Source organism: Anoplophora glabripennis, unplaced genomic scaffold (genome assembly GCF_000390285.2).
Source record: "Anoplophora glabripennis isolate ALB-LARVAE unplaced genomic scaffold, Agla_2.0 scaffold663, whole genome shotgun sequence".
NCBI lineage: Eukaryota > Metazoa > Arthropoda > Insecta > Coleoptera > Cerambycidae > Anoplophora > Anoplophora glabripennis.
The window spans coordinates 127,323-147,502 of NW_019416753.1; the positions used below are offsets into that span (position 1 = coordinate 127,323).

At 32.8% G+C, this 20,180-nt stretch overlaps 1 protein-coding gene across 1 annotated transcript in view; it reads left to right on the plus strand.

The window, feature by feature from the left end:
- Positions 1–2,721: 2,721 nt before the first annotated feature.
- The window catches only part of LOC108913117 (N-acetylgalactosamine kinase), a 62,601-nt gene continuing 45,142 nt past the window's right edge, over positions 2,722–20,180 (plus strand). Inside the window, exons 1-3 of the mRNA XM_018718595.2 lie at positions 2,722–2,976; positions 3,035–3,202; positions 17,067–17,268. Coding sequence (XP_018574111.1) covers positions 2,846–2,976; positions 3,035–3,202; positions 17,067–17,268 — 501 coding nt within the window. The 5' untranslated portion in view covers positions 2,722–2,845. The remainder of the gene's footprint in view (positions 2,977–3,034; positions 3,203–17,066; positions 17,269–20,180) is intronic.

The window sequence follows — 20,180 nt, forward strand, 5'->3', positions numbered from 1 at the left end:
TCAAGAATGGCTTTCTGTAGGCGTTTTTCTAAAGAGACAATATTTTTTTTTAATAAAAACCACTTTTACAATGTCGCTGCCTGTTTTAAAAAAATACGACCACTGTAAAAGTTTTGACCGCCAAGGGAAGAAGTAACTGGAGAAAACTATCACCCGGTATATCGATTTGACAAAAGCTTTAAGGACTAGTACGCCATAATAGTCCAAATAAATGTACCAAATTTTAACGCAGATCGTTAAAAGGATTATGAAGTTATTAATTAAATTAGTTTTACTTTTGACAACTTTGAAGGCCTGTAACTCAAAAATAAAAAATTTTTTAATTTTTTTCGTAGATCGTATTTATTTATCGTCGTGAATATGCAGTCAAACGTTGTCGGTGAAATTTGCGGACACCCTGTATATCTGCTAGTTGGACATCGGTTACAGTCCCCTCAATATTTGTCGAGATAGAATAAGCCTATAAAGTTCTGTTACCAAAACTACTGTAACAAGTTACAGCGGCAGGGGCATTATTCACGTTAAACACGATACTCTCTAACTGGGAATTATATTCCTTTCTTTTATTTTTCACCTCCTTTGATTTATTTTAATAAGAAATTACATTGAAATCGCACAGGACGATACACTTAGAAAAAATACATCTTCGTAACTGCAATACACAATATGCACTGCAAGCTGCAAGGGTGAACGCTACGCTGTCAATATCTTTCTACCTCGGGTGTCGAATGCGGTTAATTCCAAGAAAGTGACGCAGTGGTCTTCTTGGAATTCTACCTCAACAAATATGTATGGATTGTAGGTACATCGGCTACGAATTTGTATGAAAATTTGTTCGTATTAATTCTTTTGAATTCGTATGCAATGTTGTGTTAAAACATACATACATACATACAAGAGACTCAAAATGAAATACAAATAGTTTAAGAGAATTAGAAAATTAGGGTATTTGATCCTTCAAAGTTAGGTGTAGTAGATTTCATCTTTTAACCCCCAAACTTTTTTATTTTATAATTTTTGTAAGATTAATCTACGTAAATTAATTTACACAGTTTTCTACGAAGAAAAGGTATTCTTACTTGCAGTTGCAACTGCTAAAGCAAACCGTTTACGAGTAAGTAATTGAGTTTAAAACTGCGCTTGCATAGCTGCAGAATAATATTCTATTGTCGAGGTAGCCGTGAAAAGTTTTTCGATAGTAATAATTTAGTGAAAGTAAGATTTTAATAAAAATGATAAAATTCATAATTAGCGTTCATATTCCGTTTTCCTGTATACACATTTCTAATCTTCCTCTTAAAGACGGAAAGATGGTAAAATTTAGTGGATTTAAGTCTGGCGAATAAGCGGACCGATGAATAGGTGCATCTGCCAATCCATTTTTCTAGAAAATATTGGTGTAACCACTTTCTAACTAAAAATGAGATGGATGCCCAACCATACATGAATACAAAGTTCATATATGAATACCATTACTTTGCTAGATTCTAGTGGGATCTTTTATTGAAAAAGCTGATTTAAAAAATCAAGTACATGTTATAGTCTTTCCGAAGTCAGTTCAACATGTATAAAAACGTCTAGCCATAAAATTTAATGCGTATCATAGGCGTCCCTAAAAAAGTTTTCTGCTAAAGGTAAAAAATAATAATAATTTGTATATAACGTGTAGAAAATTTCTATTATATGTTCATCAAGTTCAACATGTAAAAAAACGACTGGCAATAAAATTTAATGAATTTCATAGGCGTCCTTAAAACAGTTTTCTGATAAAGGTAAAAACTATAATAATTTGTAAATAATGTTCAGAAAATTTCTATTATAATATGTTCATTTTCCAACAACATATTTTAATTATTTATGTCCTCAAACAGTTTTATTATATTGATGGTAAATTTCATTTTCTTCCGTTTCAAAATGTCTCCAAAATGCCATGTTGTAATAATATTTCTCCCTTTCACAATTGTAATATCAATAATTAATAGAAGGTGCCTATAATAAATTAAAATTACCTGAATCACACCAAATTCCACATTGCTGCAGTGCACTGCTGGGCAATTTGTCGACCACTTGTCAACGGCTGAGATTTATTGCCCAGTGGCCCAATGCAACTGTATTTGTATTTCATTTGCCACCTCCAGCGTTAAGTTCGGCCAGACCTGTCTATGGGTATGGCTAAATAAATATGGGAACAAGTTTTTCAAATATTTCAATGCCGAGTTGCTACGTCAGCGACCGAACCTGGTACATACTGTCATCCTCTTGGTTCTTCAATTGACATCGGAAAGACTATACCAGTAATATGGCAATTAAGTAAATGATATGACAATAATTTCCTTCGTTGTGCTTTTTAAGTAAATAAAGTAAATGGTATAAATTTGCAAGAAGCATGTATCCCACTAACCATTAAAACTGAATTGTTTCGAAATTTCTGTAATAAATTAAATAAAGGGAATCTTCTCCTAGACCACCATGGAGATGGAAATAAATTATAAATCGGTATAAGTGGTCCCATCTATTCAATACAGATTAAATTGTATATATTGTGGTAAAAGAATTTCCTTTTGTAAAATATAATTTTCTGCAAGTATAATTTCTTCGCTACAGAGAACTGTAAATGGCGTTGTCTTGCTTCGGCAACCGCGGCAGAGATGGCGCTGTAATGCTATAAACATCCAATTCTAACAGCTCAGATATCTCTAGTTATGTGTGAGGACGTGTAAAATCGTACGTATAAAACAAATAAATTTGCAGGTTATCTGTGTCAGTGATTATTGGCAGCGATTTCATACCTATCATTAATTTACCTACAAAGTTATTGTGATACAGAAGTGTGTTTGTGTTTACAATGGCCACGGAATCGAGTGAGCATGTCTCTGTCTGTATTTTACCGGAAAACGACCGTACGCGCGAAATTCGTGATGCTTTTGCCGCTCTGCACAAAAAGGAAGCAGAATTTTATATACGCGTACCTGGAAGGTATTATACGATTAATGCTTCGACACTGGAATATTTACATATATTTTTTTTTCTGTAGGGTAAACCTAATCGGGGAACATATCGACTACTGCGGGTATTCGGTGTGTCCCATGGCACTTGAACAGGATATTCTGCTGGCTGTTTCCGTGGAAGATGACAGACTTCTTCATTTGCATAATGTAGATTTGAATTTTGAGGATTACTGCTGCGATCTGCGGCAGTTTGAGTAGGTGTTGTTTATTATATTTATACAATAGTCAATGATGATAACAATGCTGTAAGTCTCCAGTGCGTGTTTCAATTTGGACGCGATAACAGTACTGCCTCCAATTTATCTGTCTCTGTATAGGTACCTCATGGTTCGAGAGAAAGCCATATTATCGCACCCAGTTTAAACACCCTGTTGTACGGGTGGGACATAGCTTTCAAAGGAAGTCACATTAAACTAAATCACGTTTATTAGACGTCTAAAGCACTCCTAAACCTTCTACAATAGAAATTTTATTTTGTAGACTGGTCTCAAACCTTTTGGTTCTCATCATTATACCGAGGGAAATATACAGGTCGTTCGCAAATTTCACCGACAACGTTTGACTGCATATTCACGACGATAAATATATTATGTATTCGATTTACGAAAAAAAGTTAAATAAATATTATTGGTTTTTGAGTTACAGGCCTTCAAAGTTGTCAAAAATAGAACTAATTTAATTAATAACTGTAGGTATAACCTCTTTACCGAATGCTTCAAAATTTGGCACATTTATTGGGACTATTTTTTTCTCGGTGTAAGTATTTCTTTTGATTGCTCGATAACCGTAGATCAAAATCAAATTTTTTTGTCTAAAGATTTTGAAACTTCAAAATGCTTTTTTCTTTATATGGATATGATCATTTTTCACGAGTCGCCTTTCGAAAATCACTAAAAAATTCATGAATATTGTTACTTAAATTTTTTCCAATAGTGTAGTTAAAAATAACATTTTAAATCCTTTTTTGGACCATTTAAATGCTAAAGTTTTTTTTTCTTCAGAAAAATCGGTTTCTATATACAGGGTGTGGCGTGTATAATCTATAAAAATTAAAATACAGCTTCCTAACGATATTTGTAATAGAAAAGTCTTATACGAAAAACTTCTATTTCTGCGTTTTCTTTCTTAAATAAAGTTCAATTATGGATCAAAATTTTTTCTCTGGAAAGGTCCTGTACGATGAATTACGTGCTGTAGACCAGCCGCGTAAACAAATCGTCGTTGAAAGATAGAAGATTTTTTGGGGAATTTTTCAATTCGAAAGGACAAACTAAGAAAAATAGATATTTAAAATACTGATATTTTCTTATTATAATAATTAATAGTAATTACTACCTTAAATGCATTGTTGTTACTGCAAGAGTTCGCAAACAAAACCACATCCGTAAGCATCTGTAGTTGCCAACTGTGTGCCCTAAACAAACTCCATTAAAATATGTAACAAAATGAAATAAACTTACCATTGAATGTTGAAATTGATCTCCATTAGCGCGGATACAAGCATGGCACCGACGCACCCAATTTTGGCGAATATTTTCCCAAATTCCAGGTATTCCCCTAATTGTGTCGGCAGCTTGAAGTATACGGTTTCGTAATTCTTCCACCGTAGCAATTGGAGTATTGTAAACCAATGACTTCAAGTGACTCCAAAGATAAAAGTCTATTGGAGTTAGATCGAGTGACCGAGGTGGCTACGGCACAGGACCAAAGCGTCCAATCCATCGCTGAGGAAACATTTCATTCAAGTGTCGTTATTTCTCGAGTACTGTGTGGAGGAGCCCCATCTTGAATACAAAACATGCGTGCCCGAACTTGTAATGCCACATCGTCCAATAATTCAGGTAACCGGTTCTTCAGAAAGTCAGCATATGTTGGTGCATTTAGTCGTCTTTCATAGAAATAGGGACCCACAAGTTGGCCTATTATGCCAACCCAAACATTTACTGAGAACCGGTATTGAAAACGAGTTTCCCTAATCGCGTAAGGATTTTAATCGGCTCATATATGCATATTATGGAAATTCACTTCATCACGGGTAAATGCCGCCTCATCTGTTACACAAACATAAGCAGGAAAGTCTACTTGATTGGCACATTGCCGTGAAAACCATCTACAAAAACGCATTCGTTGGTCACAATCCGGGGTAAAATCTGTTGAACTGGTTGCAGATGATAGGGATGTAACAGCTGGCGCCTTAAGATGCGATGTACGGTACGAGATGAGGTTCTTACTTAGAACTTTTTCGTATAAGAGTTTTCTATTACAAATACAATACAGGCCTATTTTAAGAATGTTTATGGAAACAATTAACTTGTATTAAGATTCTGCAGAATTCTGTAATAGTGTAAATTTAGATACGTCCTTTCCATTATATTCCTTTTTAATAAAAAGTAAATATATTACATTTGCACCAAATGTTTAAATTTATAGTTTATTGAATATGTTCAATAACAGATTTTTATTAAAATTTGTTCTTAAATCATGACGACTATAAATAGAAATTAACAGTTGTTTTTATATTTTCTTTTAGAGTTTCTATGAGGAACGAAACTTCACGACTATTGTGTAACAAAAGTTGCTGGTTTTATTTAAAAAGAACCACGTTTCCAATGACAGATCCAATTTTTCTAAAAAATAAATGGTAAATGGTTCAAGAACAATTTTAACATTTAATATTTGCACATTGACTTCAAATCGCAATGATATTAATTTAGACACGTTGTTTTTAGTTTTATTCATCCATTCTTTATAAAAACTGGGAACAATTGAAATTTAACAATAAAGATCGCGACAATTTCTGATACTTTGACAATATGGCACAATTTATTCTTCAGTGTGAAAATTACATGCAACAGCTTACGCCAAAATTAAATATTGTATGTGTTCATCACCAGTGTCTTACTGTCTTAATCGGCTTCGAGCAGTGTACTATTAAGCTTTACAGTCGAAAGTTTTAAGTCTAAGCCTCAAATTTGTAACAAGCTATTTTCTGACTCACTCCTTACTTAACAAAGTTTCGATAAAAGCTTTATGTGGTGTTCCTAGGCTTTGTGGGTGGTTATATTAGTATTATCACTTGAAACATAATATTATAGTGTGCTGCCAAAAAGTATTTGTTAAATTTGTTTCAGTTTAAAAAGAATCTTACAGTAAAAAACAGCACCAGCAACATAAATCGCAAAATATTACTTTTACAAATAACTATATGAATTTTTTTATAAAAATATCTTGTCAGTAATTTTTTTTAAGATTTGAAAAAATAAGAAGCTGATTGCTAAAAATGTATCTAAGTAAAAGGTTGTTAGGAATACCGCAGACAAATACTAATATCAAAGCTCTTGTAACTAGGTATAAGGAAAAAAAATACAATAAAATTGTAAAATTACTTTTGTCAAAAACATCAATATTAATATAGACTCACTCAAAATCATACAAACTTCTACTTAAGCTGAAAATTGCCTTTAAAGTCACTTCAACTTAGAAATAGTTATTAAGTAGTGCAATAATTTATTAATCCAGTCAAATAGACATTTAAATTTACAATAATTCGCATAGAGCTAAATATTGGTACGGGTCTTTGGTACACTACTATAAGTAAAATGTGAAAAGTCCCCACCGATCCCATGCGTTCTAAAAAATGTATTGAAAGTCAAAGATCGCAAATATCGCTTTGTTACATTTTTATTCAAAACGGTAAGTGTTATCATAAAAATAGATCAGACAAAAGTTGTAGATCATGCAATTATCTACAAAAGTGTCCCAATACTTTTTTTCCTACAAATCACCATTCCCGAGATATCACCATTTCAAAAGTTGAAGTTGCATTATACATGATATGCACACATTTCCGCACCACTTATGAAGTAATGTATTCGACGCGTTTTTTTTAACGTGGTTAGGCATACCCCACGATCTATTGCGATTCAGTTTTATAAGATAATATTCTATTCAATAAGAAATGGTTCTATTGGTTTATGATTTCGAGAAAAATTAATCTGACTGATAATCTTCAAATTCAACTTCAACAATAATGTCTTCTTCGCTTTTTTCCTCATCTTTTTCCACTTGCTGAATATGTATCAATTGTTGGCTTCAAAATGTTATCTATTAATTTCCAACCCCAGTCTTCTGGGTTCAGTTGACTGCATAGCCACACTTGAACTTGATAGTATACTCGATATAAGTGTTGATAAACAGAAGCACATGTTGGAGGAAGACAAGATAGTTGTACTCTTTTATTGCTCCGTGTATTTTTTACAGAACTCAAATATCTATACTTGTCTATACAATCAATTTTTTTGGAGCTCCATATATAGCAAGTAGAAAGCGAATCCCGTTTGTGATGATGACGTCTGGAGAAGAGTCAATCATTTTAAATACTTATGCGCAATCAGTTAAATCATTACGTTTTTCAACCAATTTAAATACTGAACATTGCTGATACAGTATCGCAGCCAGTCATTGCATGTAAAAATAAGATATTATTTTGACATTTTGGATAAGAAGATAAACTCTTCGATGAATATATTTTTGATTGTTCATGAGCCTTCCTAGGTTTGAAAAAATAAACAATCTTATCAGATGAAGTTCGTGCAGTCAGTAGTATTAATAAATCAACATCTTCACCAACAACAGTAGTTGTATTTGTTTCATTGAATCGTTCTATTGCTGTTTCAATTATAAGGATCAGCGTCATTATCAGCTTTTTTAACTACAATGTTCGCAGTTGTAAATGTTTCACATAACATTGAAATGAAGCGATACTTGTGAGTATTTGCAAGAAATTGTTGTTGGTTTGTTGGAACTATCATAAATTTAACAGAAATGACATTAGAAGATAAAGATGTTTTTGTAGTTCGACGACGTTGTTCTGTAGCTTTAATGGTTTTCTTATAATCAGTATCAATCACTCTAGTTACTCTATGACTAAAATTTCTATGTACATACTGAATGTATTTATCAAAAATAACGTTAAATGTGTTTTCTCGATCCCATACAACGCGGTGTAATAGATATCCTCCACCGATGATGTAAGTAGCATTTTTGTTTTGAATTTATATTCATTCAGAATCGTATAGTTTGTATGTATTACTTAAACAGACCAATATTGTTTCTTATATTAAACGTCCGATGATGTATATAAGCGACGTACGCGTGCTTATTAGTATTTTCAGTGTTTGAAATGGTGATATCTCAAGAATAGTGATTCGTAGGAAAAAAGTATTGGGTTAATATTTGTAGACAATTGTGTGATCTACAACTTTTGTCTGATCCATTTTTATAATAGTAATATTTAGCTCCGTGCGATTTATTATAAACTTACCACAATTTCCTGTAAATTGGAGTTTAAAGGTGTACTACATACTTACATTTTTTATAATTAAAATGAGCAAAATCTTATTGCTTGATCGTATAAATTTAAATATAGTGTATTCTTTTATAACCGTGCTGGGATTAAATATTCGATAATATATTCGAATATTAATGTGGGAAAATCATAACAAGCAAAGCTGATTATTCATATCATTACCATATCTACCATAATTACAAGTTGTCTAGTAATTGGAATTATTATTAATTTGGATAGCTGCCTATTGTATAATTAATATTCAACAGTAATTATAATAGATACAGCAACCAATTAGGAGGAAATTGTTCATTATATCCCTTTGTTATATTTGCCCATGTTTCTAAAGGCATTTGCTATATGTCTGTAATATAATATAGAGAACGAATTACACTTCTGCATATAGTAGTTATACAGGGTGTTTGGTAAAGATTTGGCCATGCTTCAAGAGTAACTTTCTTTGGTGAAAATGGAAGTTACAATTTAGTTTCTTTAAAAAGCCTTCAATGTTTTTTTTTAATTAAATTTTATTTACGATAGCTGTCACTTATTTTTAAACTTATTTTATTCATCAGAGGGATCCGTTTTACGTGAGCCACCCTATATATTAAATTTTGTATTAATATTTGACTGGAAATGTTTTCATCAACTTATTGTTAGTTAATTTAGATGCAAATTCCGGCTAAATTTCATATGGAACTTATCTAAATAATATTGTCTTATGTTTTGATGTGGGCACTTTCTATTAACCTTTTTTATTTATGTGGTGCATTTATATCAGAGAATTGGATTGTAACTTTTCACGGAAGAAGAATTGTATTAAAATAACTTTAAATTAAGAAAAAATATTCTTCTAACGAATCTACCTTTGGAATATAGCCCATTCAAGTTGATAGACAGGTGAATATTATTTAATCTTGTACAAAGCTCGCTACGTTTAAGCTTTTAAAGTACATTGTAAAAAAAATTCAATCAAATTTCACTCAATTTTATACTCATAAGTACCTACTACTAAATGAAAACTATTGCATCAGAAATGAGTGAGTTTTACTCATATCCGAATTAGTGCTGACTATCAATTGAGTGACTTTTGACTCTATTGTGAGTCTATAAACCCAATTTAGAGTTGACTTTTCTGAAATATGCTTTAAATTTAACTATTATTGAGTCATTTTTACTCAAGCTGTGTTTTTAATTAACTAAATATTGAGTGCAAAAATAAAGAACATATAAATGATTAATTAGGATATACAGTGTTGAACTTAATACAATTTTCACCTTGTACGCCTTGTATCTTTCTGTTAAATAAATCAATCAATCCGGCAAAACTACAAATTACGTAATTGGAATAATTTATAAATGAATTGACTATATTCCTATAATTTCTATATTTACTTGCTGTATTCAATTTTGAATAAATAACATATACATACAAGATTTCTGTAAACATGAGCTGATTCCGCTTTATTAATATTTGTTTAATGTCAAATAATTAATTGATTTATCGCGTACAAAATGAACCATAATTAACGTTGTTAATTAGAACAATCGATATTAATTAATTTGAAAGAAAGATAATATCGAATATTTTTATTTCATTTATGTACATACATATGCACAACATATGTTTACATTTAATAATTAAAACAATAACACAAATTAACTCCGACAAATTAGTTTTGCGACAAGCATTATCAGTTACGATTTGTTTACAATGTTATTCGTAGGTAGATTTATATCTCACGTTGTTAGGTCGCCAGACGCAATAAATGGGCTCAGGAGCTGATTCTTGAGGACTCAGGGCAGTGGATCCAAAAATTGTCTACAAGCCTTATACAAATCATGTGAGACAAATACTTTTCGAAGTTGTCAGGACAAAGCGAATTGAACGCTACAACCTGCTTTTATGTTCCTTAAGAAACAGTGCTGTCGGACGAATCTGTTTTTTTCTGACGAAAAAATGTTTGCTGTCGATGCGAAAATCAATTGAAGGAATGATCGCTGGCTCGCCCACGACTCTGAAGATGAGAAATTTCCGGCCAATGTTCACGTGTGTTGTGTCTAATGAGGTATTCCCTGTAAAAAAAGAGGAAAATGTAAGAAAACAAGTTCCTGTAATAAAAATATGTTTAGAAAAAAATTTAATTTGTATTCAAAATTGATAAAACTTTTAGCAAACATTTTTTCCATTGTTGAGAAACAATAACGATAGAGGATGAATACGCAGTAAAAACTCGGCTTATATCTTTTAAAAGTTAACATTTTAATTCATTATTATTAAAAATTATTAAAGAATTTATTTACACAATTCATATTTTAATTATTTCATATAATAATTTGATTACAAAACCATTAATATTTAAAGGATTTGCTATTTTATATGCAAAATAATTTATAAAGTTTTTTTTTTAATTATTGGTATGTCAAATATGTTGTACTTTCTACCGCACAACGAGTGGGTCATCCGATTAATTTCTGCGACCCACTTTGTGGGTAACAAAATCAATCTTTCATTATAATTTCGATTACAAAATAACTGCAACATTTTAAAAATTAGTTCATATAAATACCGTTTCACCGAAAATGTTAATTATGAAATCATGCATTTATATTCTACATCTGATAAGAAAAATTTATCTTTATCTATTGTGAACTTCGGAAAGTGATAAAAAGAAGATTGGGTAATATTCATCTTTGAAACAATTTCGGAGGACTCCGCGATCCTTGCAAAACTTTAAGTAAAATGCAATACGTACGGAAGAACTCAAAAATTCTTGAAAATATAGGCTTTAAAATTGTTGGAGTGAAGTTCCTTCATATTAACTATTTGCGTTTAAAATTCGAGCAAAATCTATTCAGTGGGATAGAAATTAGAAGGCACCTAAGTATTTCAACTACCAATAAAAGTTATTTGATAGTGAAGAAAATTTTCTTTTGGATTTAGGTATATTATTTCTAATGAAAGCTTTTGTATTTCTTGAGACCTTTTCAAAGGATGCACCACCGTTTCCGATTAAAGTCTTAAAGCCATAATAATATTACACCATTGTTAGATGAATCAGTAGGTAGAGCCGTACTGGGATAATATATTTTCTATTTCTCAAATATATTTATTAGAAAAAGAATAAGACAGATTTAACATTGAACTTGATAGTATGTAACAGTACTTTTATAACAAAATATTGTTTTCCATATAAGCATATCCCAAAACTTCTCGCTCTTTATCATATCATACAAAGTGACAAGTGACAAAGGCAAAAAAATATGTTTTTCATAGTTTTCATACTAATGGAGATAAATAATAAATAGAAAGAAATATATACCCTCTGTTTTCATATTTATATTTCATAATTAATGGTCCATCAAACAACAAAAATTGTAGGTACGTAATAATAGTCCAATTAAATAAGCCTTTAAATATAATTTTGGTCAACTTGCCTGAATTTTTGATATAAGTTAGTATGTGGTATATAATAACAATAAATGACAGTAATTTTTTGTTCAACCCCCGGCCAAGGGTGAAAAAAGATAACTCAAAAGGGGTAAGGGCTAGAAAAAAAATTTCTTATAAAAGTTGTAAAGCATACAATTCTACATATAAATAGCTTCTTGACTCTTGGAGAGTTAGGAAGTTAAGTTAAAAAATCATAACTAGCAGAAAAATGAATTTTGTATATTTTTTTCAATCTACACTAAAAAATGTAACTTTTCTTTTCAGAGAAATATATATATATTTAATTTTTAATAAGGAAGTTATAACAATTTCAAATTTGTTGTTCACCCCTTAAATAGAAATTTTAACGATAACCCCGAAACAGATCAATTTAATTTTGTCAATTTGTTTACATAAATCATATTTTTAATTCTTTTTGAGTTGAGAATATGAATTTTTTATAAATAAAAAATATAGTTTTTCTGAAATAAAAAATAAGGGTAGCAAGCTCCGAACACGGAATCACTTGCGAAATATTTGTTTTTTATAATAAGTAATTTCCATTTTGTTTCATTTCAAAATATTGATTAGAACCGCAGATATTTATAGTCCACAGTACAGGCCCCCCTTGGAAAGTTGATTACCACATACTTTATAACGCCTGAGGAGCTTCGTTTTGACGAGTCTACCACATTTTTCCTCTGCGACTTTTCTCGATTCCTCCGCTTTTCCACTCGGAAAAGTCCAAAAACATGGCAATTTCCCGGGGTCTTGAAAACTCAAGACCACATCTTTTATTTTTAGCTTAAGTAATTGGAAATTTTGTTGCAAATGCCGATTTAAATTTGTCCGACAGAAATTCCTCCGACATTGACGTGTCTACCGGTCGAAACATGCCAAAATAACAGGGTATTGAAAATCAATTACCACATAGGTAATTTTTAGTAAAATTAATTGTAAATAATTAATTCAGTCAAAAAGTATTGTTGTCCGACAAATTTCAAGCCGCGTTTTTTCAGTCCGACAGCTGGAAATCGGAATTTTCACAGGGTATGAAAAATCGATTACCACATGTCGGACAAAAATAACACACGATAGAAAAGTGTTTTTTATAAGCAAAAATTGTAATGTCCGACAAAAATATATCCGCAAATCGTCAGTCCGACAAAAAAAGATGAAAAAAATTTCGTAAAAAATGTGCACATGTATTTATAATTTCTAATAAGGTATTTTCATGTATTAAGCAAAATTCCATATAAATATACAATACAGGGTGTTTCAGAAAGACCTCCCGTAAATACAGGGGGTGAGGACGACAAAAAATAAGAATTTTTTGTCATATGAACTATATGTCTATCTCCTCTTCTCAAAGCTCAAGCTTACTTTGAGAAAAGTCACTTATTTTATAGTGTAATATTGTAAGAGTTTAATTAAAAGCCTTTTTTCTCGAAAATCGTCCACATTAGGAAGTTCTAACAAGAGTACATTATTTTTAGAAAATAAAATTGTACAATAGAAATTGGAGCCCGACTGGTAAAAAATCTAACCTTAAAAAAAATATAACTTAAATTGTAATAAGAATGTAGCATAACTAGCGCCTTCTATGAAATATACAAAAAATAATTAGACTAGCGTATTTGGCACCCTTAAAAACCTCGGACTACCAAATTTCATAAAAATATTTCGCACCATTTGGAAATTTTCATAAAAATGTTATTTAAAAAATTTTATTTTGTCTCTCTGTATCTCGAAAACAAGAGGAGATAGACATAGAGTTCATAAGACAAAAAATTCTAATTTTTTATCATACTATCACCCTTTTTATTTACGGGAGGTCTTTCTGAAACACCCTGTATATATTTTTCGTTTTATTCTTGTAATTGTAAATCTCTATATGCTCAATTTAGCCAAATAAATATCGAGAAAAGAATTAAACGATTTCAAAAAAGTATGTATGGTGTAAACAAATTATGCACAAAAGTTTTGGAATTTTCTTTTAGAAAAATAGGAAAATTTTTGTAAAGAAAAGTAATAAACGCGAATGAAAACTTGAAAGAGAAAAAAGGATTTTTATATCAAGTATAATATTAATTTATTTAGAAATATTGCATTATGCACTAAGATCGTATTAATTGCCTCAAAAATAACTTCATTTGTTCATACCTTTAAAATTTTTAAGCATAAAATAAGCAATATTATAATTATTTATTTGAAACAAATAATAATTTACATAATAATAAATTAATAACCATTTATAAATATGAATTTTTTGGAGTGAAAAAATTAAATTTCATCACGTTTATTGATTTATTGATTTTTTAATAATTTGCGGACATTAAATCGTCGGACACTTATATCACTATTTTGTACAGTAAATTTAAAAGTGGAAAAAATGAAAATTAGATATGTGGTAATCGATTTTTCATACCCCGTGAAAATTCCGATTTCCAGCTGTCGGACTGAAAAAACGCGGCTTGAAATTTGTCGGACAACAATACTTTTTGACTGAATTAATTATTTACAATTAATTTTACTAAAATTACCTATGTGGTAATTGATTTTCAATACCCTGTTATTTTGGCATGTTTCGACCGGTAGACACGTCAATGTCGGAGGAATTTCTGTCGGACAAATTTAAATCGGCATTTGCAACAACATTTCCAGTTACTTAAGCTAAAAATAAAACATGTGGTCTTGAGTTTTCAAGGCCCCGGGAAATTGCCATGTTTTTGGACTTTTCCGAGTGGAAAAGCGGAGGAATCGAGAAAAGTCGCAGAGGAAAAATGTGGTAGACTCATCAAAACGAAGCTCCTCAGGAGTTATAAAGTATGTGGTAATCAATTTTCCAGAGGGGGCCTGTACTGTGGACTATTAGAAAAAACTGTTTTGGGAGACGAACTTTGTGTGTATTTCACCCCGTAAATATCGACTTCGGTACCATGAGTGCGACAAAGCAAACGTGATTTTTTATCTTTGTGCTGGCAGTGTCGTAGGAGCTAAATAAAATTCAAAAGATAAAAAAGTAAATAAATTTGTATCTGTCTAAAAAACAAACGTAAAAAAAATTTCGAAGGCAACTTTCATTATTTTAAATAATCAATCGAATGGCATAGAAAAAATATTGTTTAAGTATTAAATTAACGATTAAAAATTTGACAAGAAACAGCAAAAGCAGCAACCAACTAAACATGAAACAATAATTTAATAAACGTCATAGAATAAGTTAAAAACGTACTTTCATTTACGAAAAGCTATCATCTGATGCGTGTTCAGGAATCTGTTGATTTCTTCTCTTGAAAAAAAAAACACGTAGTGGAATACTAGTATTTTTGTGACTAACTAACTTACAATAAATTGCAGTTTATTAACATATTAATAAAAATACGATAAGAACCAACCTTGTATATATAGGGTGATTCACAAACGGTGACCAAAAATGAAACCTCACATTCTTTAGTGAATTTTTAATGGTATTCTTTCCTGTAAAGTTTCTACCTAGGACGCTTCGTTAAAAAGATACAGGGTGTTAAAGTTAAAAAAATATTTTTATTTTTTTAATAATTTAAAAACTAGTAAGTGAAATAATTTGAAATTGGGCATATGTATTTATGTAAACATTGTCCAAAATCTGCCTTTCTGTAAAATTTAGATGCTTCAGTGGCATATTTGTCTAAATAAAATAGTACGCCACTGCTTTACGGCAACAATCATGATTTTTTCGGATTCGTCTTCTAATTTTCTACAAATTACTACTCTTTTATGTTTTTGGAAAAAGCCTGATTTTTGAGTAAAACTTAAAAACGAATTGAAAACACCGGAGCTCAACCCACTGGATTTCTTTTTGTGGGGTGCTGTTAAACTTCTGGTATACAGTGAACATATTAATTCAACTGAGCAGTTAGAAGAAAGAATAAATAATGCTTTTCATCAGATTCAAGCTACAATAAATTTCGAACAAATTACATTTTCGTCCAAATTACCAAAGATGTCGCGCCTGTGTTCATGGGAAGGGAGGTATTTTTGAGCATTTACTCAAATAAAATCAATAAAATGATGAATAATGTTATTAATTTCTTTATTCGATTAAATGACGGAATGATTAGTGTTTGTCATTTCATTTAAGTAAAAGTGTTTTCAGTTCGTTTTTAAGTTTTACTCGAAAATCAGGCTTTTTTCGAAAAACATAAGAGAGTAGTAATTTGTAGAAAATTGAAAGACGAATCCGAAAATATCATGATTATTACCATAAAGCAGTGGCTTACTATTTTATTTAGAAAAATATGCCACCGATACCCTGTATCCCCGCCACTGGAGCATCTAAATTTTAGGAGAAGGCCTCAGATTTTGGACAATGTTCATATAAATATATATGGCCAATTTCAAATTATTTCACTTACTAGCTTTTATTATTTTATTTTATTACTTAATATTAAAATTATTTAAAAAAATTTAAAATACTTTTTTAAGTTTAACACCCTGTCTCTTTTTAACGAAGCATCCTATATAAAAATTTTATATGAAAGACATCCCTTAAAATTCACCAAAGAATACGAAGTTTCATTTTTGGTTGCCGTTTGTGAATCACCCTGTATATACCAAGAAACCTTTTTCATAGTTTTTCTACATGTCCTGTCTTTGAAACTGAGAATAACCAATCGCAAATTTCTTTAGATTTTGGCAGAATTAATCTCAAATATGCAGCTTCGGCTCCTAATCAAATACTTTCTTGGACAAAACGCACCGTCCGTACAATATTTGTTGAGATAGAATTCCAAGAAATGAATAAGCCAATAAAGTTCTGTTATCGGAACTACTGTAACAATTTACTACGACAATGGCGTGCCTTGAAATTTTGCGCGTTATTTTCAGAGTATTAGAATATAAACACTTGGACTGGGAATTAAATTTCTTTCTTTGATTTTTCACCTCCAATGATTTATTTTAATAAGAAATTACACTGAAAATGCACAGGACGATACACCTACGAAGAAGTACTGCAAGTTGCTACGGTGAACGCCACGCCGTCAGTGTCTTTCTATCTCGGGTGTCGAATGCGGTTAATTCGAAGAATGTAACGCAGGGGTCTTCTTGAAATTCTCAACAAATATCGTATGGACTGTACCACACGTGAGAGTGAAATGCAACTATAAGCATGTGAAAATTTGTCGTTCTTGCGCAAGCGCTCGTGCGTCAAACATCTATCTCGCTTATAATGCTCTATTTCACTCTCTTGTAATATAATGTACTGTTGAATATTAACTGTAAACTATTGTTACAGCATAGCAATCGGAGAGGGCGCTCCGCAGTGGTACGAATACTTCCTGTGTGGCCTGAAGGGGATATTCGAGATCCTACCTAAGGATATTAGCGTGAGGGGAATGAAGATTGTGGTCAGCGGGACGATACCCCAAAGTGCTGGGCTCTCAAGCAGCAGCGCCCTCGTTAGCGCTGCCGCTCTGGCAACTTCTCACGCTCACAAAGTAAGTTAATTTACTCGCGATAATCGTATAAATGTAGGCTTTGGGGATTTGTACTTAAACCAACATTGTCCACTTTGACGTAAAGGAACCAATTCAATGTTATTCGTTCTTATTCGGGGTTTAGCAATTACCACCTAGATTAGTAAGGCCTCCGCGCTTCTAGCGTGACGTCACTATCATAAATGATGTAGATGTATGACTTGGTAAGGTATAAGTCGTTAACGATATGGATTTACGTCAGTGAAAATTCGGAGCTATTGTAGATATATACAGTGTGATTCAGAATTTATCCAAAAAAAAACATTTTGGATGTACAGGAGAATCTTGCAAATACAATTTTGTAAAGAAAAAGTCAAAGAGGGCAGTTCGAAAATGATTTAAAAATACACTTCTGCACGGCACTGGAAACTGGTCCACTGTAAAACTTGACTTCAGACAATGGGACCGGCATGGCGGTACCTAAAGTGTGATAAAAACGGAAAAAAACTTCGCAAGGAAAGAAATAAATAGAATTTTATAGCACCTATTTTATATCAGCAAATTCAAGTGCTTTTGCCGCTATAGTTATTATTAATTAATAAAATTGTGGTCTTAGTTAATAAAGTAATTTGACATACCTGATGTTACAACAACTGTTCGGAATTTTGTAAACACATTTGGGCTATACACAGGAAGTTGGTGAGAATCCAGAGACTTGCCTGCTTAGGTATTACAGGGGCAATGAGGACGACCCCAACTGCCGCGTTAGAGGTCCTTCTGGGGCTGCCGACCCTTCCTAGATGGATTATGAGGGAGGCGATGGCGGCATACCTTAGGATAAGGGACGCCGGCGGTTGGAGAGCTAAAGGACGCACTGAGGGCCATGCTGCCGTGGCCCTCGGGGCGGCATCCCAATATCCGCCATGAGGGTTACGGAAGCAGAGGACCGGCTTAGGTTAGGAAGGAAGTATGTCACCACTTTCCCCTCGAGAGAGCAGTGGAAGCAGGATGGTGATATGTTCTCCCCGGGATCCCTAGTGTGCTATACTGATGGATCTCGGGTAGAAGACGAGTTTTCAGGAGCAGGAATTTATCTGGAAGGCAGCGGCATCCAGGAAAGCTTTTCACTGGGTATGTATGCTACAGTCTTCCAGGCTGTGGTTTTTGCTATTTTGATGGTAGCAAGCAAGGAGGAGGTAAGGAATTGTGCAGAGGAGAAGATTTTTATCTGCTCCGACAGTCAGGCCGCGTTCAGAGCGGTTAGCTTCCCGAGGACTAGGTCTGCCCTTGTCCAAGAATGTGGAGACGCTCTAGAGTCATTGGCCAGACGAAAAGAAGTAGAGTTGGTTTGGGTCCCAGGCCATAGGGGCATCCCTGGTAACGAGAGGGCGGAACAATTAGCTCGTCTTGGGTCCAGGGGACCTGGACAGGGACCTGAACCAATCTTAGGTATCACACGAGGCAGCATTAATGGGGCCCTCAATAAGTGGGCCTACCAAACTTTAGGTCTGGATTGGAGGAGAAATAGAGGATGCAGGCAGGCCCATAGTTTTATACATGGACCTAGCAAATCCAAGACAAGATGGCTGCTGAGCCTCAGTCGAAGAGCCGTAAACCAAATGGTGGGGATTCTGACAGGCCACTGCAGACTTAGGAGGCATTTAAGCTTAATAGGAATTGAGGAGGACCCTCTATGCCCGACATGTGGCGAAGGGGAGGACACCCCTGTCCACCTTCTGGGACAGTGTGCAGCCTTTGGGAGAATAAGACATAAAGTCTTTGGTGCTGAAGAGCTGCAAGGGGTTGAGGTTAGAGACCTTCCATGGACCAAAATCCTGGCGTTCATTAGGGCGTCGGGTAGGTTCGAGGAGGGTCAGAGGCAGAGAGTGGTCAGGTGATGGGACGGCGGGGTAGGCAAAGCCCACTTGTGGCCTAATTGCCAGGCTGAGGCCGCCACTTTACTACTACTCACTGGGCTATACACGCAATCCATTTTTGACACTAACTACTAAAAAACTATTGTAAACACTATCGCAACGACGATTGTAAAATCGGAATTCAGTATTCGGAGTCGCTGAGGCCACGTGGCTCTTCACGCGTATTGCGAATGACGCTTGAGACAACAGTTGTCCAACGATGTAATGCTTGAAAGTACTACAACAATATTTTTTTTGTTGGAAACTGTAAGGATTTTACAATTTTTTTTACGATATTGATTCCATTTCTCATGCCGCATCTATTCCCAAATATTTTTGGATAAGTTGTTATTCGCCCTGTGTTTATTATGGGTGTTGACTAAAGAATGGGCCATACCTAGGTACTTTAAGGCTTCCTTGGATGAAAATAAGGTGATTTAAATCAACTTACTTTAGTTGCGTCTTGCTTCCTTAAGAAGTTATAGGCCCGAGAAAGTAGTTTTTTTATTTCACTTCTTTACGATAAATTATTTATTATTTTGGAATCAAATTTTGGAAAAACAGTTTTATTGTGTTTTAAACACGAATATCTGCTTGTTTTTTTTTGTTATAAATATACAAATACTTATACAGGGTATTTCAGGATTAAGTCGACAAACTTTAAGGAGATATTCCTCATAAAAAAAATAAGAAAAAAATCAAGTATAAATTTTTTCCAGACGCTTCATTTTCGAAATATAGGGCGTTAAAGATTTTTTAAATAACTTCTAAATGAAGAAGGCTATTTAAGACAATTTTGGCAAGACACACCTTCTTATAACATGCCATTTTTCCATAGAAGTAGAAGTCCCGCAAGCAACCAGTGGCGGAGTTATGGGGACTCAGACTCATTAAATTATAAAAAAAATTAATACGGTCCTACTGAAAATAAAAAATGATGCTGTTTTTAGATAGAACAGTTTGTTATTGACAAAAAATGTCATAACTCTTATAGTTTCATGGCAAAATTGATTTTTC